The 26581-nt window shown below is 51.3% G+C and overlaps 10 protein-coding genes across 10 annotated transcripts; 5 read left to right on the top strand and 5 right to left on the bottom strand.

Moving 5' to 3' along the window:
- Positions 1 to 349: 349 nt before the first annotated feature.
- N7539_000150 (peroxisomal biogenesis factor 3) lies at positions 350 to 2380 on the bottom strand (the record flags this gene model as incomplete). The annotated part of the gene is made up of 4 exons (XM_056929754.1): positions 350 to 1193; positions 1252 to 1642; positions 1735 to 2084; positions 2223 to 2380. The coding sequence occupies 4 exons, from the start codon at positions 2378 to 2380 to the stop codon at positions 350 to 352; spliced, it is 1743 nt and encodes a 580-aa protein (XP_056794047.1).
- Positions 2381 to 3849: 1469 nt separating this feature from the next.
- On the top strand, positions 3850 to 4698 carry N7539_000149 (autophagy-related protein 101; the record flags this gene model as incomplete). The annotated part of the gene is made up of 3 exons (XM_056929753.1): positions 3850 to 3928; positions 4053 to 4406; positions 4523 to 4698. 3 exons carry the CDS (start codon positions 3850 to 3852, stop codon positions 4696 to 4698), a joined length of 609 nt encoding a protein of 202 aa, XP_056794046.1.
- An 813-nt stretch (positions 4699 to 5511) lies between these two features.
- yop1 (putative membrane biogenesis protein (Yop1)) lies at positions 5512 to 6679 on the bottom strand (the record flags this gene model as incomplete). The annotated part of the gene is made up of 6 exons (XM_056929752.1): positions 5512 to 5638; positions 5700 to 5757; positions 5839 to 5902; positions 6060 to 6068; positions 6141 to 6347; positions 6626 to 6679. The coding sequence occupies 6 exons, from the start codon at positions 6677 to 6679 to the stop codon at positions 5512 to 5514; spliced, it is 519 nt and encodes a 172-aa protein (XP_056794045.1).
- Positions 6680 to 9788: 3109 nt separating this feature from the next.
- N7539_000147 (uncharacterized protein) lies at positions 9789 to 10891 on the top strand (the record flags this gene model as incomplete). Its single annotated transcript, XM_056929751.1, has 5 exons — positions 9789 to 9799; positions 9874 to 9932; positions 10014 to 10093; positions 10178 to 10200; positions 10468 to 10891. The coding sequence occupies 5 exons, from the start codon at positions 9789 to 9791 to the stop codon at positions 10889 to 10891; spliced, it is 597 nt and encodes a 198-aa protein (XP_056794044.1).
- A 1694-nt stretch (positions 10892 to 12585) lies between these two features.
- Positions 12586 to 13757, top strand: N7539_000146 (class I SAM-dependent methyltransferase; the record flags this gene model as incomplete). The annotated part of the gene is made up of 2 exons (XM_056929750.1): positions 12586 to 12732; positions 13023 to 13757. The coding sequence occupies 2 exons, from the start codon at positions 12586 to 12588 to the stop codon at positions 13755 to 13757; spliced, it is 882 nt and encodes a 293-aa protein (XP_056794043.1).
- A 249-nt stretch (positions 13758 to 14006) lies between these two features.
- On the bottom strand, positions 14007 to 15830 carry N7539_000145 (putative 3-methylcrotonyl-CoA carboxylase, beta subunit (MccB); the record flags this gene model as incomplete). Its single annotated transcript, XM_056929749.1, has 2 exons — positions 14007 to 14301; positions 14392 to 15830. The coding sequence occupies 2 exons, from the start codon at positions 15828 to 15830 to the stop codon at positions 14007 to 14009; spliced, it is 1734 nt and encodes a 577-aa protein (XP_056794042.1).
- A 652-nt stretch (positions 15831 to 16482) lies between these two features.
- Positions 16483 to 18113, top strand: N7539_000144 (isovaleryl-CoA dehydrogenase; the record flags this gene model as incomplete). The annotated part of the gene is made up of 6 exons (XM_056929748.1): positions 16483 to 16666; positions 16723 to 16810; positions 16884 to 16978; positions 17053 to 17288; positions 17361 to 17638; positions 17696 to 18113. 6 exons carry the CDS (start codon positions 16483 to 16485, stop codon positions 18111 to 18113), a joined length of 1299 nt encoding a protein of 432 aa, XP_056794041.1.
- Positions 18114 to 18243: 130 nt separating this feature from the next.
- On the bottom strand, positions 18244 to 20294 carry N7539_000143 (uncharacterized protein; the record flags this gene model as incomplete). The annotated part of the gene is made up of 5 exons (XM_056929747.1): positions 18244 to 18865; positions 18929 to 19439; positions 19525 to 19664; positions 19741 to 20118; positions 20188 to 20294. 5 exons carry the CDS (start codon positions 20292 to 20294, stop codon positions 18244 to 18246), a joined length of 1758 nt encoding a protein of 585 aa, XP_056794040.1.
- A 1607-nt stretch (positions 20295 to 21901) lies between these two features.
- Positions 21902 to 22651, top strand: N7539_000142 (uncharacterized protein; the record flags this gene model as incomplete). Its single annotated transcript, XM_056929746.1, has 1 exon — positions 21902 to 22651. One exon carries the CDS (start codon positions 21902 to 21904, stop codon positions 22649 to 22651), a length of 750 nt encoding a protein of 249 aa, XP_056794039.1.
- A 619-nt stretch (positions 22652 to 23270) lies between these two features.
- On the bottom strand, positions 23271 to 25275 carry N7539_000141 (uncharacterized protein; the record flags this gene model as incomplete). The annotated part of the gene is given in 4 exon segments (XM_056929745.1): positions 23271 to 23369; positions 23381 to 24190; positions 24264 to 24551; positions 24631 to 25275. 4 exon segments carry the CDS (start codon positions 25273 to 25275, stop codon positions 23271 to 23273), a joined length of 1842 nt encoding a protein of 613 aa, XP_056794038.1.
- Between the last annotated feature and the right edge of the window lie 1306 nt (positions 25276 to 26581).

Here is a 26581-nt window from a genome sequence, read left to right as displayed (position 1 = left end):
GTTACCTGAGACTAAGTTGTCTTCAATAGTACTACTGTCACGAGGTCGGACGGGTGTCTCAGACAAATATCTTCATGTCCCGTCATTGAGACAGGTGCAGTCTCCGGAACGCGCCGTACAGAAGTCTAAAGCTGGCTATCGATCAGGCTTCGCCGCTACTTGTTTTAGATCGACTACCCCCAAAACAGACAGAAAGGTGTCAAAACTTACGAAAGAAATACGCAAAGCTGGTCGAGCGTCCCATATGGTGCATGTATATACTGAGAGATCTTGGTCATCTGGTCTAGCGCTTCAACATTTGAAAACATCAAGTCAAAGAGCAAGTGATCACTACAAGACGACATGGGCTTCAATTCGTAGCCCCGGTCGCCGTCTCTGAGGTGTCAGGTCCGTCCTCAACGGCCTTGCCCCAAGCTTTTTCGAATGCAGAGTCCGAAATCGAATCAGCAGCTATTTGCTCTTCGATGTCAGTGAGACCAGGCCCCTGGCCGTCAATAGCATCATCCATAATCCCATCATTTGAAGAGTCCAGGCTTGTTGAGGGACCAGTCTTCTCGACCAGGATATCAGCAAACGAAGACGAAACGGGCTCAAAGTCGGCCGTCTCCTCTGCCTTCACTGTGGGATTGGTAGTAGCACCCAGCAGTTCCAGCTCGAAATTGGAACTGTAAATGACAGCAGAGAAGGCCTCCAATTCACGCACGTTCTGATCCATGGCGACCAGATACTCGTTGGAAGGGTGCGCGCCGTTCCCAATGATGTGGGCCTGTCGAGCCATGACAGCTAGCAGATTAGCCAGCTTGGTCCGACGCTCAGAGGGTGCGGGCACGACGGTGGCCATAGAGTCAAAGGATTGAGGCACAGTCATAGCAGCCGATTCGGATGCCTGGAAGGCCTCGGTAGCACATTTGGAGTCAACCAGCGTCGAGAACCCTTCATTGTTAAGTAGGGTGAGGACAAGCGAGAAGGATGGGGAATCGATGAGGTCGGCAGTCTCGTCAAGAAGGTGACGCAGCTTCAAGGCCGTTTGCGAGGAAGACGGGTCGGCAACTCCCTCAACGCCCGATTCGCGAAGCACGTACTCTTCTTCCTCCGTAGGTGGCAACAAGCACGCAAGCCATTTCGTGGATCTGAACAGAACAGACTCGAGGTCGTCAGCTGATTGGAACACGTTTGACTCTAGACGACTTGGTCTAATAGGTGTACACAAATATGCAAATGTCGATGTTGGGCGAAGAAAGTGATTCTTACCGTCGCTCTTCTTCCGTGTTGCCCTCCACCTTTCTCCGAATCTGCATGGTCAGATCGGACAGTTTGGCCAAAGTGATATCTTCGCGTGGATTGAGGGGTCCGAAGACCTCTTCCACGGCCGGCTGGACACGAGCAACCAACTCCTGCCAGCCACGATGCAACAGCCACCAGCTGAAGGCCAAGTACCGCCTGTTGGTCTCAAAGTCATCGCCCAGTGTTTGAGTAAGCTCGTCGTCATGATCCTCTAAGCTGATTGTGGAGTCTGCGGGGGGGTTTGCCAACGAGATGACGCTGGAAAGGTAGTTTCGACGGCCGAGAAGGTTCAATTGGATCCGAGTGAAGATGGTGAGCAGCGAGAGTGTGTATATAAGAGTGAAGGATCTCGTAATCGCTGGCAGTGGTGAGCAAAGGTCATAGCGAAGCCTCAATTGAAGCGCTCATAATCAAAATTAACACTGCACGAGAGGTGGGGACGAAACATACAGGTGATTTTGACCTCGTTCCACAGCTGCGTCTTGTTTCGTTTCGGCTGGGTCTTGCCCTCGGCGTTCACAGATTCGCCGAGCTGGCTGGTATGAAGGTAGGCTTCGCTTTGAAAGCTCGATAGGCTCTTTCTATCCTCCTCGGTGATACTGGGTGCTACTGAGGTCATGTCAGAGCCGGCAGTTTCGCCGGCATTCAACCGTGCTAGGCGTTCCGCCCGCTTCTTCTGAAGCTCCTTTGTCAGTTCCTCCACTGGCAGGGCGTCGATGATATTCTCCGTCGCCGTGGGCAGCAAGGCAAGCACGGTATATGTGCAATCTGTCTGGTTTTGTTCAAATCGTCGCCGCAAACTGAATGTGCTTTTGTCAGCGCGATGACCCCACGAGAGGCATAGAGATATCTGCTCGTCCTCTAACATAAGCTAGCCCGAGAGCCTCCAATTTGGAGAAGCGGTCTGGGAAGAGGAGCAGGGCATGGTCAACACTCACTTTTCGCGAGCGATTCGATCGCTGCTCATGCGCTCTCGCGCTTCAACAATCTTAGAGAGCACATACTGGCCAGCCAGATAGCCAGCCCCCAGCACGCCCGCACCGATCGCCAAGCCTTTGCGATTGCGACGAAACCAGCGCCTTGCGGCACCGATCATAATGGAGGATTTCGGGAATTCACTAATCATGAAAAGCTGGTGAATCAAGTCCCAGGGTTCATGATCATCAGTCTTGAATTGCAAACAGATGAGGGATGTGGAAGAAGGCGATCTGGAAACTGAGAAGCCTCGGGCGGGAACCAACCCCAGACTTTCAGCGGCCTCGGCTACCAACAAATCTTGGAGTCTTGGGGGGTTTGGACTTTGGACGTGTCTGGTGGATCGTCCGTGCCACTCGGTGGACATGCTGGAGGTCTCCGTTCACCGCCTTCAAGGCCTCTTGTGCTACTGACACCTCTGTTCTGCCTGACTCGGCCCTGCTTTCTGGAGACATGTGGAGGTCCTGCACTTCTGCAAATTGACCACCTTGAGGCTTGAAAAGTATCAACATATTTGTGAATATAGCACAATTGATGTCAGACTCTCAATTCGACGATATTCATCGCTCAAGATATTCGCTGCCTATGAAAGAGGCTCCACGGCATCTAACCTTCACTCAATCTAAATCTATACTTGTTCATCCCATGAGCCATGAAACGAATCGACCTTTCTCTCCCAAATGAGGCACTTTTGGAACGTATCGATCGACCACTCTAATCTCAGTGGACAGAGATGCATGAGTGACTAACGCAAGGGCATGTGGAAGAGTCGGGGGACCGCGGAGAGAGTCAGTAGTGTACTCCTACTAAGTCACTTCCTGAGTTCCTATATCTAACTATGACTAGTTATACCTAGGTGAGTCCTAAGGTAATTGTTTACTATGTGCTGTTTGTCGAATTGAGAATTAGGTTGATCTACAGGTCTGTCTCCTGGCATCATTCCACTCCTTCTCTATTTCCACCGTCTCTCTGTCTTCATTGAGTGTCCCGGATTCGGAGATAGCAGCCGTCCCGCAGAATCATCCACCCCAAACCGGACAAAATGCCAAATCAGAGTAAGATAGCCTCGACCACCACCTGGACACGACCTACAGGTAACTAGAAAGAATACTACCTAAGGTACCTTAGGTAAGTATGATGGTCGCAGCACAACAGCGCGAGGGTACTCGGTAGTTGGTACATCACTTGCTTCATCTTTGAGGGTCTCTCTGATGTACAGAGTACTCCGGTGTCGATCCTGGAACCCTTTGCCGGTGGCCGGCCAATGATAACCTGATAAGCATCATTCGGCCTTGTCCGATGGCCGATAGCAACCGCGCCGACCATCGCAGCTCATTCCATCATCTGCCCTTCTCCCCTGCAGTTCTCTTGTCGCTTGATCCCCCCTCTTCCCCCCTCCTACAACCACACCCATGAGATCCTCAGATAGGGTCCGTACATTACCAGCAGGCGCTTTGCTCCTGTAGATACCCGTGTCCGCTGCCTGCTTCCGTGGCTTGTACCTAATCCTATTTCACCTTCCGGCCCTCCTCCTCTTTCCTTCCACCTTCCCGGCCCACCGTCCGCTGAGGCGATCATTTGCGGGCGGGGATGGAGCCCCGCAAGACCCCTCCAGAGTATTTTCTGGAGATCTTCGCCGACACAACCACCGTTCGCGATGTTTTGAAAGGTAAGCCCGATATCTAGCATTCGTTTGCGGGGACTCATGAGCCACATTATCGCATTGATCCTCTCATCTCTTCGCAAATGCCAATTGTGTACTTCATACTAACGCCTTGCATATGCAATTCCAGGTGTCCTCAACCTCATCTTCTTCCACCGCTATTTTCCCTCCATTCGACCAGTCACCTTTGATGTTCTCGACCTGACACTTCCCGCCATCAACGACGCCGACCTCGAAACGTTGATCGAGTCGCGCGTCAATGCGCTCGTCCGTCAGCATCTCTCGCCCACGTCAGCAAACCAAAATGGCACGTCGAGTGGGGGCGGCGGCGGCGTGCGTGGACGGATCGCCGTGGAGTTCTACGAGAAGAAACGACGTCGTTCGGGCTTGTGGTTTGGGGGCCTTGCGGGCAAGGGCGAAGAGGAAGTGTGTTGGGAGGTGTGGACGCTGGACGTGACGATCGCCACTCCTCGCACAGAATCCGGTATGTCGTTCTAGAGACGAGTTGTACGAGGGGAGGAGATGCCACCATCCTCTCTTCTCGTGAATTCCGCCAAATTCGAGAAGCCCCTCATCCATACTCACATTTGTATTCCTCAGAACGAGCCAAAGTGCGCAAAGCAATGGGCAATATGCTCCAAAAGGCCGCCCTAAAGATCCTCACCGTGGTCAATCGAGACAAAGACCATATCCCACCGATTACAACCAGCGATTCCAATCCATTCCCTTATCGAATCGTCGTCAATCCTCGCACTGATAGTTGGGGCTTGTACTAGACTGCCATAGCACCGAGTCCATTCGCCCGGAGCTGTAATGGCCCGACGCTGACCCCGTGAGCAGACTGGATGTGTTTTACGAATTTCCTTTGTAGCGTCATGAGTAATTAGAATCCGCGACTGGAGTTTTTGTTGTCAATTCCCCTCATTTGTCATTTTTCTCTTCTGCGTTGGGGTTTTGGACTGTCAAGGATGGGCAGATCCTGGCTGGCATGGGTGCAATGCCGAGGCTTGGAAACATGGAAATATGGCGGACTGGTGGCGTCTATCAAGAAAACCTGATAATGATAATGCTCATGCTCCTGGGCATACGATCGGTCTCAATGTGAACTCTACAATCAAAGTGGTCTACCAGGAAGCGACCATACCACTGCCCGCTCGAGTTGACCAGTTGCACCCCCAGTGGTAGACCATGAAGCTTGAAAGTGAAAAGAAAATTCCATTCATGAGAATCAGACGACAAAAATACTTGATCATCCACACGTGACACATGGTATTTCGCACCATCTCCCAAAAGTAGAAAAGCTCCATTCATCCCCGAATTCCACTTAATTCCCCGTTTGCATCCCCTGTAAAATTCTATCAACATTGCATTTGCCAACGGGCTTCCCGAAAGCCTTCATAAAAGTAAGATCAACCCGCTCAAACGCTTCGTGGAAGAGTACTCTGCAAATGTGACAAAAAGAGTCGACCGATCGAGAAAGAGAGACCCCCGGACCTGGAATAGTTTCTACCCATGGGAGACAACAAGGTGTCCCTCGAACGCGCACGCGATGCGACTCTTGCTGGCCACTCGTGCTGGCCGAGAGCTCTTCAAGAAGAGTGGGCCTTGTTGGCAGCGGCCTCGGCCTGAGCGCGCAGGTTGGAGGAGGTTCCGCTCTGGGAGAAGAAACGGCCAACCAGGGGCTGGAGGAAAGAGTGGAAAACAACTTGGGCACCGCTGTTGTGTTGATTGTCAGTCAATGCTTTGGTACTGAGGATAGGGAAGGATCCGATCTTACTTGGTCTGGGGAAGAGCCATCCACAGGATCAGGACGAACTTGAAGATGTAGTAGAAGGCTGTATGAGAGACAGGTTGATCAGTTCACAGCGCGCGTTATTGATTATTAAGATTGGAGGTGGGACGGGGTATAAGCATACGGAACCAGTAAGCCGCGCTGATCGCACTCTCGACGACAGTCAGGAAAGCGAAAACGACCCAGTACTAAGGATTTAGAAGTCAGACGGTTAGTCGCTACCACATCCAAGATAAGATGGCGAGCCCAGTAGTCGGTTACCCGATCTGCTGTTGCTGGCGCAATGGTATGCCACAGTTATGACAATGGCTATCCATGCAGAAAGCCATGAGAAGGAAAGCTTACAGTGAGCCACTAACGAGTGAATTCAGTTAGCAAGAAGTCGTTACCACAAGTGAGAGCAATCACAGAGCATCTGAAACATACCTGGGTATCATCCGCAGTACCCGAGGTGAAGAGGGCCTGCAGGGAGTAGTAGCCGGGCAACAGGAAACCGGCAAAGTTGACGAGAAATTCGCCAGCGATGTTGAAGAAGACCAGGAAGGTGTAGACACCAACCAGGCCAAGGATCACGTAGACCTTAGGGACGCTGGTCTGACGTTCGAGGTTGTTCAGAACCGGGTACTTGGAGAGCTATCGCACAAATCCAGTAGTTAGCTATTTGTGAAATTCAAAAGACCTTGATTAAGCTAGGTGGGAGCGATCCCACGAGATCAGGGACTAGTCGCTGGCAGTTAAATTGCCCCTCAGTGTTTTCTGCAGGACGAGTTCGCAAACAATGCAGCACACCGAACGGGGCTGAGGGGTTAAGCTCAGTGATGCTAGCGACCGACACATCCGCACACACACACACACACACACACATGTAGGGTAGAGATAAGCTCAGGCAACCATCGGGGAATTTCACGAACCTCCTTGTCAAGCTGGGAGACAGCGTGCTGAGCACGATCCTGGAAAGAGGCCATTTTTGGTATATATTGGTAGAGTATACGTTTCTTGCGACGTGCTTTTCTTTTTTCGATCGAGGTTGGAGGGTGGCAGATAGCTAGGATTGCGGACGGGAACGAGGGATGACGAGAACGTAATCAAACGAGCTGGCGGCTTCTGGCCGACGTCCGTGCATGATCACGTGAGGACATGACGTCTCCAACCCGGGCGCTTATGAAGGTGTGACGGCTGAAGCCATGTGAAAAACAGGGGACGGGATCTGGTTTCGGTCATCACTAATGATGATACATAAGAGGCTTAAGGGTTTCTTCAGAATTATGTGAAGCGATGTATGATGATGTCCGTGTTCGACATCAACTCAATCTGTTTGCTCTAGATTGTACACCTTCAACTTCCAATGTAGCGTAGACGAGTAGACAGGCACTATACTTTGGCGAGTAGCATGGTATTTGTACTTTTGGACGGCATGCCACTGATCTTACTGATAAGTGCAGATGCATCATACTGTAGCTTCTATTTCTAGAAACAGCCCACGGCCTGGCGATTGACGAATATGTTCTGAGATTATTATTCGTAGCTCTCGGTAATGAACACCATATTTCATGTATTTTCTAGTGGCTGGAAGATGTCATAGATTCAGGGACCGACAGCCAGGTAACTGGTCCATACCTAGTACCTAGTAGGTACTAATAAGGTCACTTGGTATCTTTCTGCAGTAAAACAACCCAGCACTAATTTTACTGTGCCTAGGCATTGGGCACTAGGCACCGGGCACTGGGCACAGTGGGTAGTAGGCACTGGAAGTGTCCCTGATTCCCTGTACATAAAAGTATAGTAAGACTTGTGAGGGACCTAAGGAATCGTTGTGCATAAGGTATGACGTATAACGCTACCTAGGAGCTTCGAAGCCACATCACAAACCGATCGCCGTTGGCCTATTCCTACTAAGTCTTAGATCAGTAATAATAGCTAGCAACCTTAGCTTTCTATGTAATCAAAGGGGTAGAAAGTGGCTGGATTAATAGAATCACTCTGACTGTCCCTACGCACAGTGGCTTGTTCAAGACCATTCCACAAACCACACAGATAGAAATACCCTGACTGGACCGTAGTTTTTGCTCTGTAATCTGTACTTTGTAGTCGACTTTAGGGCCTTTGCTTTGAAGTAGACCATGGTCTCAATCTCACACCACAGCTGCTGTTTTGTCCGGTCAGCCAACAGCTCGAGCTCCATACTGAACCATTAGCACCAGTCTTGTCTCCAGTCAGTGAAAGAATGGACAGAGTGGCTGCTGTCACAGAAATTTCTGCATGGTCTCCAGTGAAGCCTGTGATCCAAGGGTCGGAGTCTGGTTGTCCATTACTCCGCTGCGGGCCGGGCCTCTCCATTTTGAACTTGAGACGAGTGCATATCTCACATCTGGTGCAGCCACCCACCTGACAGACAGACTTCCATCCCTAAGTTAGGAACAATCGGAAGGTCCCACGGCGGGCCTGTCAGGTCTTTCTTCAGTTCTCATGACTTGAAACCATACAAACCCTGCTCTTTAGCGTGGGTTAAATTGCTTCTCATCAGTCTTTGATGCATGACATTCCTTATTGGACACGGCTTTTTCGAGCATAATCAAGCGTGGCGATCTCGAAGCCGTTGCCAAGCGGTCCACACACGACAGGTCTCATCCTCAGAGTGCCGGCCTTGCTTTTTTCTGGTGGTGTGAGCCTCGGGATGGTTTGCATGGTTGACTGGACTGTTGCTCTTCTCAAAATGGTGGTTCAGGGGGCAGCTATCCTCTAGTTGGACGTGGGCCATATCACGCGAGATGATAGAGGTTGAGAGAGAGGGAGAGACAGGGTTCAACATCTTGGAGACATCTCGCTCTAGACTTGGAGCGCAGCAGTCTACGGCACAAGTCGATCCCAACGTATCGATTCTGCATTGGATACCTTGATGGTCGACACACAGACTGCGCTTTGGCAACTGGAAGAATATTCGAATTCGAAGTCAACGGTAATGGAAACAGGAACAGGGGCAGAGAGGTGGTATGACACAGTCCGTCCATTTCACATGATTCTTCCTGTGACTTTGACTTGTCAGCTTGACACGTGCTGTTTTGCTTTTTTTTTTCTTCTTTCTAACCACCATCTTGCTTCCATTTCACACCCATCTGCTCCTAATTCTCCTATGGTTCCTGTTCTGCTCACGCCATTCCATTCAACCCATCTAAGTCTTCAAAACTACCTCTCGGGCAACCACCGACTCGACCAGCTTCCGACGGGACTCCGTAACAAACAAGCCGTAAATTAAGGAGTTACGATTCACTTGGGGCAGGCCTTAAAAAAAGGTCCCGCACCAACAAACCCACCCAATCCGATCCCAATCCAAACCCAACCTATTCCAAGCCACCGGGAGCACCACAATCCCAAACTCTCGGCTCCTGTCCTCCTCCTCCTCCTCCTTCTCCTCCTATTCTTCCCCCGCCCGGCGCCCATTTTTTTTTAAAGTTTTCGTTTCGCTGAACGAAAGGACTTTGCATTTCAATTGCGACTTCAGGCCTTGCGAGCGGATCTCTCGCTGCCTCACTTTCAATCCAGGGCTCGGAGTGACGAGCTGATTTAGCCCCATCTAAGCTCCGGACCCCAGCTGGGCGGTGCGGTGCCTCAATTCAGTTATCGAAGCGTGTTTGCGACGTCCGTGCGTCGAACGGGCTATCACCACGAGACCATCAATTGATGTGACCGATCCAGCCAACCTCCGCAGAACCTCACCTCCCTCAAATCAACCGACACGAACGAGCGCGGCCAACGGGCATTCGACACAGAGACTCTGAAACGCCAATACACGCAGCGAAACACAGACCCTTGAACCCTTTTGCGAGACAATTATTCAGACGGATCGACGTCGGCAGTCCTTCGACTTGAGACCCGATACACTTGACCGCATTGAAGAACTCCGCGCTCTCCACCTGCAACATCACGCTGCGACGGCTGACTCCCACCAACAGTATCCATTGACCCATCACTTGCCTTCGCGCAGACATCAGATCATTGTTTCGTCATCGGATTCCTACCGGCATAGAACATTCGAGAGAACCCTGTGCACAAACAAAGACGGGACTGAAAATCCCAATGCGGCCTCAGTGAGTGATACCAGAGCCTCGCTTAGACGTGTTTGGCTGGCTTGAACCGACTTCTAATGGCATTGGCAACTCAGACGGGAATATCATATTGTGGTTTTGGGAGCAGGTGGTGTGGGCAAGAGTTGCCTGACGGGTGCGCATCTCCCATTGCCCTTGGCTCATCAAAATTGGTGCACTGCCTTCCGTAATCTGAGCTGATTTGACAACCTGGCAGCGCAATTTGTACAAAATGTCTGGATTGAGAGCTATGACCCAACCATAGAGGACTCATATCGCAAGCAAATTGAGGTCGATGTAAGTTGTTGAATCCGTTTTTTTTTTTCTTAATTTGAGGGGGTGACTGGCATTCATTGATAACTGACTGACCAACAATCCTAGGGCCGACAATGCATACTCGAGATGTAGGTCAATATTCTACCAAAACGATGTCGGCTTGGTGAATTCGGCGTATTGTGGCGTCTTTCATATAGCTAACGGAAGAAAACCCGGACCCAGTCTTGATACCGCTGGAACGGAGCAATTCAGTGAGTCACATGTGCGGTGTCCTTTCCGCCTACTTGAGCTAACTCTCTTTCTCTCCCGTCCCCAGCCGCCATGAGGTAAATCGATATCTGACCGTGCTTCACCCGCTTGCGACGCCGCTAATCATCAAATCTAACCACACACAGAGAATTATACATGAAGCAAGGTCAGGGCTTCCTGCTTGTCTTCTCCATCACCAGCATGTCTTCCTTGAATGAGCTTTCCGAACTCCGGGAGCAGATCATCCGTATCAAGGATGATGAGCATGTTCCCATTGTCATTGTCGGTAACAAGTCCGACCTGGAGGAAGATCGCGCAGTGCCTCGTGCGCGGGCCTTCGGGCTCTCCCAAACATGGGGCAATGCTCCATACTACGAGACCTCGGCTCGGCGACGCGCCAATGTCAATGAGGTCTTTGTCCATCTCTGTCGTCAGATCATCCGAAAAGACTTGCAGGAACCCAGCGGAGGTGTCGACACCACCCGCAAGCGCGATGGGCCCAGCAGGGGTGACCGCAAGAGGGACAAGGGATCCGGTGGACGCCGGCGATCTCCATGTGTCATCCTCTGATTGTGGATCCATCACGTCTCCATCCCTCAGATTCTGTTCCTTGTGTTTTCAATTTTTGTTTTTTTTTTGTCTTTTCTTCTGGCTCGCCGATATCTGAAAGTTGTCGTTTTATTATTTTCGTCTTTGATCCCCGAATCTTGGACTTCACGCCTAGCCATGCCTGCCTCCGTTTCCACGCCTCTTTGATGTATCCCATGAATCTCCCGTCTTTGCGTTTATGTTCTGCATCCGCACTCCGCCTCTCGATAGAAAGACGAGTCGCCATCTGCCGTCGTCACGTACATTATACCACTCATCTTGCTTGTCCTCGATATGACGATCCTGTGTTTTTGATGTTTCTTTGTTCTCCTCTTCTCCCATATCTGCTTCATTGAGTGAAGCTACGCGCTCTTGTTCTCAAGGGTCGTCCCTTCTGTTCTTCTTCCGAATCCGACGGTCTTGATGCATCAGCTTTAGGGTCCCTTTCCTCTGCGATTGAGATTCAAGCCTGGGTTTGATGGCATGAAGAAGACCCGATGACGTGAACCGTACGATATGAAAAAAAAAGGTTGGGCGCAAAAAATTTCATTCCAAGATCGACCTTTTGGCTATCCTACAAGTCCATATCTCTTTGTCTGATTATTATCTGAAGACTCTCTCTCTCTCTCTCTCTCTCTCTCTCTCTGAGCTTGCGGTTGTCCTTTGAAGAAAGTGGACCGAGGCAAATTTCTGAATGTGTAGACACAATGCTATGCGGCGTTAGATCGAGTTTTGTCAGGGACCTGATACGGTCATGGCAGAACAGCCTTGTAGAGATGAGGTATTGCCATATCGAGCGAAGCGTCCTTCCCGGACGGGCAGCTGTGAGAGGTTGATTGGGCTCATGTGTCCACCTTTTGCCTGTTGCGGAAGCGAACGGAGCTAGGCCGAGGAAGCACGGGCTTACTGGGTTACCCTATGATACTATCAAGTTATCAACGATAACTTAGTGATCCGTCGCCTGTTGAAATGGGCTCATTTGGGTGGCAGTGGATTAGGTAGGAGTTCTCATAATGAATGACACTACTAGACCGGCACTACGGCACAGATGAGGTCTCTCGGCACGTTGACCTGAGCTTACCTGCTGTCACGGTGAATATCGATGACCTCCATTGATCTCGAACAGCCAACAGCGAGATTGTCATCTTACAGGGATTTCCCAGTGGTGCATGACATGAAAGTGCCAATATTGGACCGCCAGCTCTAGTACAATGTTAAGGCGTATCTGGTGCTGATCCCGCCTCGTCATTCCAACTTACAGCCTGTGCGAATGGACCTTCACCCAGGATCCATGTACGGTTTGTACACAACGACCTAACGCATCGGGGACGCCTAATGTCCGAGCTCCATCCGGGGTGAAGTACGGAGATAAGACTCCGGGTGGAGGCCTTGCCCCGCCTTACACTGTTCTTCCAGTCTCCCAAGACTAATCGAAGCTTGTTTTCAGTGGATGACTTGGATCGACGATCCACATTTCTTGCATCGATCACAGTGCGCAAAGTTCACGTATAAAAAGGCACGGTAGGACGAGGACTATCGGAAATAGATTTTTACGGATTACGCATTCTCGTCCATATCTCTGTTGCTTGGCAGTGGACGCCTTGTGGGCTCATTGCTTCATTTTTCCACCTCTATTGAATTGACACAACACTCTGTCAACTCCTTCAACCGCCGGGATGACTACACAGGACGAGCGAGCATCAGAAGGTCCACCACCGTGGTACGAAACCGATGTCAAGTCCATCAATCCCAAGGCGCAGTCGCTCTTGGAAGAGTACAGCGGATTTGCCCCAGACGAAGTGCTTCCTCATGTCCTGAAACTGGTTAGTCTTGACTCGTGGTTATACTACTACATCTGCTTCCCACCAGGACGTACTATCTTTGCCATTACCCTCTTGATCTTGCGGTAGCAGTCTTGTACATATACTCCCAACATGCCAGACATCAGGCAGTACCTGCAGATTCAAGACTCACCTATCTTCACGAATCCCTCCCACAACACATTGGTCTTCATTCCAACCCTCTATCTCACTCAACCCTAAAAACTCCCACTTCGAAAGCTCAAAACAGAGACAAAAACACTGATATACATTTCGCCTCCCTAACTCCCCAGAGAGACGAAGCATTCAAAATCTTCCCCTATCCGTGCATCGGACAAATGCGCTTTCTGAGCTGCCACCTCTCCAACTTCCCATACTACCAACGTATTCACGACAAACTACACTCCCGAGCGACGGGCACCACCTTCCTCGACGCCGGATGCTGCGTCGGCCAAGAACTCCGCTTCCTCCACACCCGAGCGCAAGTCCCCGCCGAAAACCTCTACGGCCTCGATCTCGAGCCCGAATTCTTCTCCATCGGCTACGAACTGTTCCGCGACAACGCCGCCACTTTCCCGGCGACCCTCGTCGCAGCCGATATCCAGGCCGATGAAGATACGTGGGCGGGGTCCCGTGCCGTCACTGCAATGAAGGGGCGCATGGATGTGATCTGGGCAAGTTCGTTCCTTCATCTGTGGGATTACGAGGGCCAAGCGCGTGCGCTGGAGAGATTGCTGGGTCTGTGTCGCGACGAGACCGGGGTCGTGGTGGGTGGGAGGCAGATGGGGTCTGTTTTGGCGGGGGAGTATACGGTGGATTCGATCGGGGGAAGGAAGGAGTGGAAGCAGTATCGGCATAATGGGGAGAGTTTGAAAGGGTTGTGGTTTGATGTCGAGCGGAGGTTGGGCCAGAGATGGGAGCTCGAGGTGCAGTTGGAGAATGGGGAGACGATGAGGAAGATGAGGGGGGCGAGTTTTATGGATGATCAGGCAAGGGTGATTTGGTGGATTGCGACGAGGGTGTCGTAGGGTTGAAGCATTGAGAAGAGGCTTGGCGCTGGGCATGTAGCACTCCTTGAAGCATACACCTACATCCTGTCGAAGTGGAATGTATTTCCATTGTATGACCTTGAATCGGAAGGTTGAAAATTCATGCTCAATAAGATGGCTGCCGTACATAGGTTGACCCCCCCAGAAAAGAAAAAGAAACAGAAAAAAAACAACAAAGTAGACAAAAATCATCTATGCAACATCCCCGTCTGACCTACTAATTTGCATCTACATCCGGAAAACTCCAAAGCGTGTCTGAATATCCGGCTCTTCCTTCCCTCCCATGGCAGCCGCCAGTCCCAAGCCCAGCATCTTCCGTGTTTGCGCCGGAGGAATCACACCGTCGTCCCACAGACGAGCAGAAGCAAAGATGGCCTCGGATTCGCGATCGATTCGCGCTTTCAGTGCTGGGTCCGCGGTCTTGCCCACGGCTTCCATGACTGAGGAGAGTTGTTCAGAGCCCATGACGCCAATCTTGGAGTTGGGCCACATGAACATGAGACGGGGGGAATAAGCGCGTCCACTACAGAATCAGACAAGGTATATTAGCAGTTTGTCATGCTTTATTCGCAGCGTAATAGCATGGGCCAACGGGGGAGCGCAATAAACTTACCACATTCCGTAGTTGCCAGCACCCGCACTGGAACCAAAGACGACAGTGAATTTCGGGACATCAGCACAGGCGACGGCCGTGACCAATTTCGCACCATTCTTGGCAATGCCGCCCTTCTCGGCATCCGCACCGACCATGAAGCCCGAGATATTTTGCAAAAACACCAGTGGAATTCTTCGCTGCGCACACAACTCGATAAAGTGAGCACCCTTGAGAGAGGACTCGGAGAACAGAATCCCATTGTTGGCAACAATGCCGACCCTGTGGCCATGGATTTTGGCAAATCCAGTCACGAGAGTGGTGCCATAGTCACGCTTGAATTCAGCAAACTCGCTGCCGTCCACGATGCGCGCAATCACCTCGTGGGCAGGAATCTGTCGGCGGAGGTTGGTTCCTACAATACCATTCAGCTCCGCCGGGTCGTAGAGAGGCTCCTTGATCACTACATCCTCAAGCTGTTGAGGAACCTTTGTGACTGGGTAGTTCAGATTAGCCACTGAGCGACGAGCCAGTATCAGGGCATGCGCATCATCCACGGCCAGATAGTCGGTCACACCAGAGATAGTAGAGTGCAGTTGACCGCCGCCCAAATCTTCAGCAGATACTACCTCGCCAGTGGCAGCCTTCACCAAAGGTGGGCCGGCCAGGAAGATGGTTCCCTGATTTTCGACGATGATGGTCTCATCGCTCATAGCGGGAACGTAGGCACCACCCGCGGTACAAGGGCCCATCACCACCGACAGCTGTGGAATGCCCATGGAGCTCATCCTTGCTTGATTGAAGAAGATGCGGCCAAAGTGATCCCGGTCAGGGAAAACGTCCGACTGATGGGGGAGATTGGCACCGCCAGAGTCCACCAGGTAGATGCAAGGCAGTCGATTTTCTTGGGCGATGGCCTGCGCCCGTAAATGCTTCTTGACGGTAATCGGATAGTACGTGCCACCCTTGACTGTGCTGTCATTGGCCACGATCATACAGTTGACACCTTCTACCGTGCCAATTCCTGTGATGATGCCACCCGCGGGAACGTCTTCCCCCTCGTATACCTCATGTCCAGCCAAAGGGGACAGCTCCAAAAAGGAGGTGCCCGGGTCAATCAGTGCAGAGACTCGGTCGCGAGGCAACATTTTCCCACGGGCGACATGCTTATCACGAGCCTTTTGCGGGCCTCCCTGGGCAATTTTGGCGTGCAGGCTACTCATCCGATCGAGGAGCTCCTGCATTTGCTGGCTGTTTTCCCGGAAGACGGGAGAAGATGTGTCCACGGCTGTGGGGAGAATCGAAAGCGCCGAAGCATGGTGAGGATGGGTATAGCTAGCCACTGATCGAGAAGAAAGTCTCAGAGGTGCTCTTGACACCTGCAGGATTGAAGGGCGGCAGGCTTGTGTTCCAGTGCGCGAACCCAAGCTCCGAAGGACGAGCGGGGATGAGGCACGCATTGCGGGGAGTAGAGATGAGGCACCACGTCGATGTAAGGACGTTATGAAGTTGTTGATGGGAGGATTTTTGCTGCATATATAATCAATGGCAGCCTTGTGAATTTCATAAGGTGCTGAAATATGCAGCGCTTTGTGTGTCAGGGAATTGATGTTGGAATTATGAGGAAGGAAAGTCAGAGCCCATCCACAAGGTTTCCCCAGATTATGCGGAGGCGGAGATGCGCGATTTGCCGCGTCTACCCGAGGCAGCTCCAGGACCTGACGTTGATGGGTAAGGTGTTTCTCGGGGTTGAAGACATCTGTGTCGAGAATTGCTTCGTTTCGGATTTTGGATTTTGAGAGCTAATGTTGTGTCATATGAGACTCTTATAGTGGTTTTGTATGTTCGGTCAAGCTTGACTCCATTGCCCATGGAGTGGTTATGGTCTACAAGAAATTTGTCCCAAGTAGATGTGCCCCAATCGGGGTACAAGTCGTAGCGGGCGGTCTCAAAGAACGCCGAGGCATGCCGCGGTCCGCCTTATATTTCCACGCCATCTCCAGGGCCGATACTGTGCCTGTTTAAAACCTTCCCTCACCTCAATCACTTCGATGGCTTGTTGAGATTTTTTGTGTATATCCATACTTAATAACTTCAACCAGTGTGTTCACAATGACCTCCATCACGCTTCCATCTCTTCTACGCACATCCACGCGGTCGATCCGACCGCGTGCTGCTCTCCCCGCAATTACTCCAAGGTTCACTCGGTTTCTGTCAACCAAGCATCCTGCTGGCTTTGAGCCCCCTACGGATGAGGATCTCCTCGAGCTGCGGGAGCGTGTGCAAGAGTTTACTCGTCAGTTTGCAAGGCCCTGTCAGTTCTACCGATGCAACTTTACTGATGCAAACTAGGTCGAGAAATCACGCCCGAGGTCGCTGCGCAGACGGACCAGGTGAATGAGTTCCCGGCTGACATGTGGAAGAAAATGGGCGAAGCCGGGTAGGTGATGTGGAAATGATCAGCTATGATACTCGAGCTGGACGTAATCGAATTGACAATGTCTTACGTGCAGATTTCTCGGAATCACGGCCAACGAGGAATACGGAGGTCTCGGCATGGGTTACCAAGCACACTGTGTTGTGATGGAAGAGATTAGTCGTGCGTCCGGTAAGTCTCACCTGACGTTCCCTTTGATGAGAATGCTGTATAGATCTCGTTCTAACGCTTGACTTCGCCGACAGGCAGCATTGGTCTTTCTTACGCCGCTCACTCTCAACTCTGTGTCAATCAGCTCTCGCTGAACGGTTCTTCCGAACAAAAGGAACGATTCTTGCCTGGCCTTCTTTCGGGAGAAAAAGTTGGCGCTCTCGCCATGTCTGAACACTCGGCTGGCTCCGATGTGGTCAGCATGAAAACCACCGCCAAGGAGGTTGATGGTGGCTGGGTTTTGAATGGAACCAAAATGTGGATTACCAACGTAAGGATTTTTCATTCGCTGTGCCTACTTAGCACAGCTTGGGGACGTATATCTAAGGATTTTTGTTCCTAGGGACCCGATGCGGACTACATTGTCGTCTACGCGAAGACCGAGCCTGAGAAGGGCTCTAAGGGCATCACTGCATTTGTTGTCGAGAAATCTTTCAAGGGCTTCTCGTGCGCTCGCAAGCTGGACAAGCTTGGTATGCGAGGCTCAAACACGGGAGAGCTCATCTTCGAAGACGTGTTCGTTCCCCGTGAGAATCTGCTTGGAGAGGTGAACAAGGGCGTTCGGGTCCTCATGGAGGGCTTGGACCTCGAGCGACTCGTTTTGAGTGCCGGACCTTTGGGGTAAGCTCTCATCTTCCAAGAAGCTCGAATTAGTCCCGCTCTGACACTCGTTCGCAGTATCATGCAAGCCTGTCTTGACTTGGCGCTCCCCTACACACACATGCGCAAGCAGTTCGGTACCCCCATTGCACACAACCAGTTGATCCAAGGCAAGTTGGCAGACATGTACACCAAGCTCGCTGCTTCGCGGGCATACACATATGCTACTGCCCGAGAGATCGACAACGGCGCAGCTTCTCCCAACCCCATGACCATTCGGACTCAGGACTGCGCTGGCGCAATTCTGTATGCTGCTGAGCGTGCGACGGAGTGCTCTTTGGATGCCATTCAATTGATGGGTGGAAATGGATACATCAACGAGATTGCCGCAGGCCGATTGCTTCGGGATGCGAAGCTCTACGAGATTGGAGCTGGTACTAGTGAGATTCGCCGTATGGTGATTGGTCGTGCATTCAACAAGGAGTACGCTTCTTAGACTCGGGTAGATCAGGCCTGTTCCAAGCTCATTCAGTCCATATATATATTTATTTCCCGCTTCCAAAATCAATTCGAAGATTTCACTTTGTTGCGTAGGTACTCGTCCGCCTAGATTCAATCGTCTCCCATCAGGTCACGGATGGACTCGTAATAGTTCGGCCATGTTCTCGCGTTTCACCTTTTCCCACATCATTCTCATCGCCTGCTAGTTCATAGTAAACCGGCTCGATCTGGGTATCTTGCCCATCCAGTTCCATACCCCGGCTATTCACGCTCTGCTGAGGTGGCGCAGAATTATCACTACTAGGCACCTCGTTGCTGCTCCCGATATTGCCAAAGATAGCATCAGGCGACCAGAAGGGCGGCCGCGCTATAGCCTGTGTGCTCGGTGCACTCGGTGGGTCTGACACAGACCCGGAGAATCTCGACCGATGCGATATGGGTGAATTCTTCTCGCTCGCGCTTCTTTGGCGTTGGCGACGGATCAAGAATAGAAGCATTGCGGCTATGATGCCCACCCCCACAAGAGCGCTAATCGCAATACCAGCGATTACCCCTTGACTGAGCGACGAACCACCATTGCTTGAGGTGTTTGTGCTCTGTGGGCATGCGCTTCCCCCGCAAGATGGAGAAGTGGAATTGGGAGTCGATCCTTTGGGCGGGACTGTGATTATTGTTTGTTGAGCGTTGTCACTCCATGAACATGCCGAAACGTTGAAGATGCCTCGTTCGTAGTCGGCTGATAGGTATCTGGAGAATTATGTGAGTCTTGGCAGGGCAAATTCACGAAGCTATAGTCTGGGGTAATCTCACGCTTCTTGTAAGAATGTGCGGCCCAACGTATACTGGGATGCATTGGCGGCTCGCCTGAGTGGAAAGTAATAGCTACTTGTGTTGACAAGTGGTGGCTTTGCCTGCAGAGCAAACGCCTCGTAGGGAAATGTGATTGTCACAGTATCTCCCCCAGAAGAAACATCTGACAGGCGAAACGATACCTGTGCATTGGAGGCCAGTAATTGAGTGTGATGGCTGTCGTTCACCAAATAGAGGCCACTCGCGTGGTCAATTGTGAGTCCAAATGCATTTTCAAACTCCTTGCATACTTTCGATGGCAGCCACAGATTGGGATCAGTCGAATCGATGAAGATCAGAATTGGATCGGAGAGCAAGCTGGAGGACGACGATCCACTGTAACTGATTGACTGGAGATAGACAACCAAGTCCCGCGTGATGTCTCCAGCCATTGTGAATGAGACTGCATTTTGAGTGAATCGAGAGGTGTCATATCCGGAGAAGATGAGCTGGCCATAGACTTGTTTGAGACCTATTTTCCCACGAGAGATGGAGAAAAGGGGAGATATTGTCAGTAAAGCAGAGGGTGGTCTTCTTTCTCACAAGGCACGACATACGATACTTGGCTCCAGCGGTATAACTCCAACTGAGACTGGGGATGAACCCCCCGTCCTTCAGCGACGTCAAGAAAGATGGCGAAGAATGGTTTCCCAATGAGGTGAAGTTGACCGGTTGTGGATTCAGACCAAAGATCCCGCTGCATCAAACCATCTTAGTAACCCACAATCTTGGCAAGTAATCTGAACACTCTTAGCATTTTCATCTTGCCTTACAGATAGAAAGGCTCCGGTGCTGCGATGCCTGCCACAGTCTGATTCTTCAACTTCAACCCGTTGAGTCCGGTGCCGAGGGTCTCCAAGCCAAAGTCGGCGCGTACATCATACCCTAGATTCGCTTCGAGCCCAACTCCTTGCTGATTGATGCCGAACAGACCCTGGTCAATCCAGCTGGTAGACTGGTTGACTGAGAAAAGTGTACCTCGTGAGACTGCGCAGTCTGCGGGTACTGTGTCAAAGACCGATCGCGAACAGCCATACTCTGAAAGAACTACGATAGACTCGGGGGAGGCAGTCGAGATGAGGACGCGGACTGTTTGTTCCGGAGTTCCAACGCGGATGAAGAAGCTACTCCAGGGTCCGTCATTACCGTCGCTTGTTGCAGGAAAGCATCACATCAGTACACGGACAATGTTGGGAGAGAAGCGAGGAATGACGATTTACAAATATTCGCTGGGCGGTATCACGAGAGCCGCTGGAGATGGCGACGCTGAGGCAGTTCGCACAACCCGCAACATCCACCAAAGACTCACGACCCATCGTGAGAGCATTTTCGCATCACAGAAAATCGATAGCGATAATGGCTCGATGCGTTAATCAGACTTGGTGCGCTACTGTCGAACTCCATCACCCAACGTCGCTTTCCATCAGGCCCATTCTCGGCAACGAAATAAAATCCGGCTCGTGCAGCTGGCCCGCATGACGACAACAATGTCAACTCTCTAGCCCCCCATATACCACCGCACAGGTACCGAAGCCACCTCGCCAGGCCTCAAAATGGCATCTCGTTGCCGACCTGAAATCAAGCGACCCACGAATGATCGTCAAAATGGTCGACGTAACTCTAACGTGCCAGGAACCACGCGAAACCCTGTCATGTCGAAGCTTCGCACGGACCGAACATCGAAAACCGGCTGGATCGTTGCCATGCGTGTGGAGCCTTCGAATCAGGAACCACCACTTCGTCCAAGCGAACATGGAGTTGGGATGGAAAAGTAAATGATCAGACATTTTTCGACCGCGGCCTGTCTGAGCGCAGGGTTTCAAGTGCAGCTCTTCTCTGCATTGAGAATGTCCCCGAGAACACTGGGCTCGGAGCCTAGACGGGACAAGCGATGGTGGGAGCTTTGAGCACTGGACGTCGTCATTGCCGTGCGTTGTGTTGTTGTTTGTACGAAGCAAAAGTCAAAGCAGGATATTTGCTCTATTGCGAAATCATTGCATACTAATAGCTACGATCAACACTCGTACCCTGCCAACGACTTTTTCTGAGAAGAACCTCTTGTGTTCAGCGTCTTTTCTCGGCAAAATCCCGAGTGCAGTTGATTGTAAAGATGCTTTCGATATCGTTCTGGTTGCGCCTGGGCCTTTTACTGAGCTTCGTTGATATCTCTGTTCAGAGTAGTAGTATGTTTTCTGACACGAGACTCTCAAGTTTGTGAAGTATCTCGGCGAGGATTGTGTGCTGACGAGAGGAAACCAGATGTCGTTCGAGATGATTCCCGACCATTGCATGAACGCGATACTACCATTGAAAGTACGGCCACCATTCAATTGCCGTCGGTCTCAACAAATGATTCCTCTACCGTCACAAGTGTTTGCTTTAATGAGACTGCGACTACGACCATCATCCTGTCGATAATCTCGACGGACTGGAAGATAACAACCCGGGTCTTGACGACAACTCTCACCGACACCGAGACAGATACTGTTGTTCTCACCAACACGGTCACCGACACCATCATCGACACTATCACTGATACCAAGACCGACACCATCACGGATACGGTCACCGACACCACAACCACAACGGTACCGACTACTATCACGGTGGCTCCAAATCCATGTCCCACGACCTGCAGCATGTGAGTAATGAATGCCCTGAGAGGGACCGCGAACAAGATCTCTATAGGTCCAATCGCAACGAATATCTCACTGACATATTATCAAAGATCCGCTGGCACCGTGAATCTCTTCTACTGGCCCACAGATCGTCCGGAGTACAATTACCCCTCGACGTTTGTGAATACGCATCTGAACTACACCTTGTAAGATACAATTCACCCATTCACCTTTTTTGGGGACAGAGATGAAATGAGAGAACCAACCGGAGCTAACAATCTTCTCTCAACCAAACAGCACCTCACCATCTGTATACATGATAGTCGACACCATGTACGGCTACAACACCGCAGGTAGAGCTGGCCCCTCCGGCACCAGCTTGATTTTCCCATTGGACCTTGGTCAAGTTTCGACCGTTGACACCAAGAACTCGACAACCCGACAGCTCACCCTAAACGACTTGGGTACCAACTGTCCACAAACGCAGCCACCCTCGGCCTCCACCACCGCCAGCCCCAACGGCAGATGTGACCCTATCCTTCTTGCTCCGGAGCCGGTCAAATCATGGGCATCGCCTTGTAATGCATGTGGCCAATTTGGATTATTCGATCCGCCGTACGCCGTCCCTCCCGTCACGGGAGGCTTAGTTCCAACGACGCAAACGCAAATGCAAACCATCGGAGTGACCATCTCAGGAACAGGGTCTCATAGTGGATTGTCTGTCACGGTGACCGAAACACTATCTGCGACTGAGATGTCTACCACGTCGCGTTCTGGCTGGTCCTCTTCGACGAATAGCCCGTCCACAACCGTGTCTGTGGGATCATCACCCGTGAGTACCGGCTCAAGCTCAACTATGCCTGGGTCGTCATCATCGTCGCCGCCACCGTCATCGTCTTCGTCGTCTTCGTCGTCATCTTCGTCGTCGTCGTCGTCGTCGTCAGGCTCTGGCTCTGGCGCAGGCCCTTCCCAAACCGCTTCACCCACTTTCAACTCGGGTGGAAAGTTGGCCTGGTCTGGCGAGTGGGCTGGATTGAGTCTGGTTGCAGCTATACTCCTAGTGTAGCCCAGCTTCATCCGAGCTTGATCGACGTGTCTGTTGTGTGCGGACGGGACCATGTTATGCTAATAACGAAATTTTTCTTGATAATGAGATGGGCACAGGCCCACTCAATGCAAATGAAAATATCCATGCTATCAAGTCTTATTCAGTCAATTTGATAGAAACGGAAGGATTGACTATAATTTGAGTCTGTGAAATATCAATTGATTTCCCTGAATTGATCCTCGCGAGTTCAAATCTAGCTGCCTTCTCACTTCACTAGTGGATAAGGTAGGTCCAGACTTTTCAAAGGGGCCCAAATTATACCTAGAGAGGTGAGGCTTGCTATGACTTGGTAGCAACATGCACAGGGACGGAAAATCTCATTTATCAGCGGAAGGGCATTTCTTCGCTCTTGTGCAAATTTGAAATTTCGAGTTTCCGAAGTGGCACTGATACTAGCCGCGGCTTTGTTCCTACTTCGTTTGACATTTCTCGCGCGGAAAGTATCATGACCCGTGATGAGCTTGAAGTCTTGCGTCAATGCGTTCAACTTCCTGCTCCAAACTTTCCTCAATTTCATCCGAAGCGCGATATCGTCCTTTGCGAGGACCAAATCTCCCCTCTTTTTTTTTCACACGGTCTATAACATGCTGAAAACAGTCTCATTAGACTGCCCAGAGGGCACAATACCAGAAAAGTACTTCTCCAACTCCTCTGCCGCCACTCTACCATCCATCAGCTTTACCGTACACCCGACATAACCATCAGGACGCACAACAACAACCCCCCTTCCTGCGGGTTCAGTCCCAACTTAGCATGCGCTGCACCCAGCTGCCCAACGTGCGACTTGCGGCTTCGTGCATCATCCGAGTAGATATGATAGCGATAGTTTTGGAAGAAGCGAGGCAACGACGCAATTTCAACGGACTCGCGACTTGCATTGAACACAATCGAGAATGTGAATAGTGCCGAGTGTGGGTTGTGTCGTCTGTCATACGACATGTTCGGGTCGCTCGCAATGTCTGACACCTGAGAGAGAATAGAGTCATGGCGCGAGAGATGAGATGCCAGAGCCTCGAGCGCGCGCTGCTGGTGTTGGTTCCGTTCACCCGCAAAGACGTACACGTGGAAGCTGCCGTTGAAGGGAACCTCGCGCTCCAGCGGGATCTCACACGCGTCGATGACCCGGGTAACATTGAGCAGGGGAAAGCTACGCCCAGGCCGAAGCGCGCTTGGCGAAGATCGAGAGGAGTTAACGGCGTTGCCGGCGCGGATGAGAATTTTGGGCGGGTATTCCACCCCGTACCCGCTGGTCAACAGAGAGTTCTTCTTGAAGATACGAATGAACTCATCGTTGGTCTGCTGAGAGGGATTGTGCGAGCTGAAAAGACTTGCATATGCCGCGTCAAACTCGATCAAACGTGAGGCTACTGCGCGGCGTTCCTCCTCGTATGTCTGAAGTAACTCGAGGCGCATGAGGCCTGACTCTACGAGGTGAAGCTTCCAGGCCAGGTTGTGGGAGTCCAGAATGCCGTAGTTCATACCCTGGCCAGCTTTGGGCTATTCTCGCTTGTCATTAGCCTTTGGGGATTCATGAGAGATGAGAGCTTGTAGTGTTCCAGAGGCAACTCACACTATGAGTGTGACAGGCATCGCCACCAATAAAGACTCGATTGTTCAGAGAGTAACGCTGCGATATGCCCTGACCAATACGGTAGGCCGAGTGCCAGTCGACAGACTCCCATTCAACGCGATACGGACTGAGAATTTCGTTGGCCATGAGCTGGATCTTCGTCTGTGAAGCCTCGACAGATAGATCCTGCCCTTCTTCAGGTGAAATCTGGACGTAAATGCGCACGCGATTGTTACCTTGCGGAATGATCATGCAAGAACCGCGGGGAGATCGTATGTTACATTTCAACTACGACCATTAGACTTGATGAATACACGAGAATGGTCGAAATTCGCGGAAATGGGCTTTGAAGAAGAGAAAGCCGTACCTGCATGTCTGGGAAATCCGATCTCACCACACCATCAATCACACTCCACACGTGCACTGTCGGATCCTTATAGACCATGGGAATGTTTAGTAGCGCTCGCACAGTGCTCCGCGCTCCGTCTGCACCAAATAGATATTTGGCCCTGACGGTCTCCGTGGCCGAGCCATCAGTGCTGACCAACTCCACATCGAGGGGGTGCTCAAACCCAGGACCGCGGTAGTTCGCGGCGCGAATCGTCCACGGCCGTTGTACTTCCACATCTCGCGCGCGTAGATCGTCGAGGAATATGCTCTCGATGCGACCTTGATGCAGAATAGTAGTGAATGGATAGCGAGTGTCAATATGATCAGGATAACTCTTGCTGGTCCCTGTGCGCTGAATGCCATTTCGATCAGCAGTCGCTCCCCAGAAAGCAACCTCGTAAATCAGGCCCGGATTGTACGCCCAGATGGGTCTCTTCAGACCCATGCTGCTCAGCACGTCCAAGGTACGGGCTTGAATGCCATCTGCGCGTCCAATGCTCGTTGGCTCGGTACGGTTGTCAATGTGTTTGATCTTATATGACCCAAGTCGAGCCAGGCAGGCAGAAAACATGAGACCCACAGGGCCAGCACCGACTACGACCACATCATATTCCTCGACCATCTTTGAGGATCTCGCGAATCGGCGGGTGAGGGCTTGGTGAATTGTTCAAGGAGAAAAGACAGACTGCGGGGAGATTCTGGAAGTGCAAAGCAACTGCGATGATGACCTGGGCCAAAGGCTGGATTTTTAGGCAGTTCCAGTTACCGAGATGGATGGGAGACGGTGGTTAATCAAGGCTGTAGAACCTACGAAGACACTTAAAACAAACCTATAGGTGACAATGAAGGCCTCAGTTTCTCCAGATTTAGATGAAAGCAATTTCAATTGCAAAATTGCACTTTGTAATTTGTACATTAACCGTCACGAACGATAGCCAAGCCAACGATGACCTGTACTGGCAGGGATCGGGCATGGGATCGGGTATTGATGATGAGCGAAGGTACGTAGGGAATTCAGACCTCGAACCGTGCTATGACTGCACACAAAAAGTACGGTTGGAGACTCCGGGAGATTGCTCGATTCGGAATCTGAGGAGTGCAGGTGGAGGGCCTGCTTCATTGATGTGTTGGAGGTTGCAACTGTCATGGAGCTGACTAGTCTCGCTCAATGGACTCGGCCCGCCCACTGGTAACCTAATAGACAGGTATGAGGCGCCCGTGGGTCAACACTATGAATGTTGACCTGCCTAATGCACGTCGGGTCAAATTATTTCTGCAGGTAAGACGGCGGTCGACTCAGGAACTTGGCAGAGTTTGTAGCCGCTTTGGCCGATTGCGCGATGATCAAGCGGCGATGTCCGGGGTTTCGGGCGTAGATCGGTACGGTGCAGAATAACCCTACTGCTGCATATATGGGTTACAGAGATCAGCTCCTGTTGGCGAATCACACGATTTGATGATGCGACAACAATAGCCAGGGCCTGGGGGCCCTGAACACAGTGGGCAGAGCTCCGGTCGTATTTGCCTTCATGTGAAGAATTTCGCCGCAGGTCAAGGACGGCTATGTGCTCAGGCGCTGCATGCATATTTTGACCTTTCACAGTTCTAGCGATCGGCCCGCAAGTTTAACATCCGCCCGCCCCCTTGGCGTATATTTCGGCGCAAAGCGTGTACTACATAAAGTGGATCAGTATCACTGCAAGTGTAGACTGTAGACTCAGAGACTGTAGAGTGCAGGAGTGTCGTCAAACTGTAGGACTGTAGGACTGTAGGACTGTAGGACTGTAGGACTGTAGGACTGTAGGACTGTAGGACTGTAGGACTGTAGGACTGTAGGACTGTAGGACTGTAGGACTGTAGGACTGTAGGACTGTAGGACTGTAGGACTGTAGGACTGTAGGACTGTAGGACTGTAGGACTGTAGGACT

Source organism: Penicillium diatomitis (genome assembly GCF_028827545.1).
Source record: "Penicillium diatomitis strain IBT 30728 chromosome Unknown utg000001l_segment0_segment0, whole genome shotgun sequence".
Taxonomy (NCBI): domain Eukaryota; kingdom Fungi; phylum Ascomycota; class Eurotiomycetes; order Eurotiales; family Aspergillaceae; genus Penicillium; species Penicillium diatomitis.
This window is presented reverse-complemented; position numbering and strand designations above follow the sequence as displayed.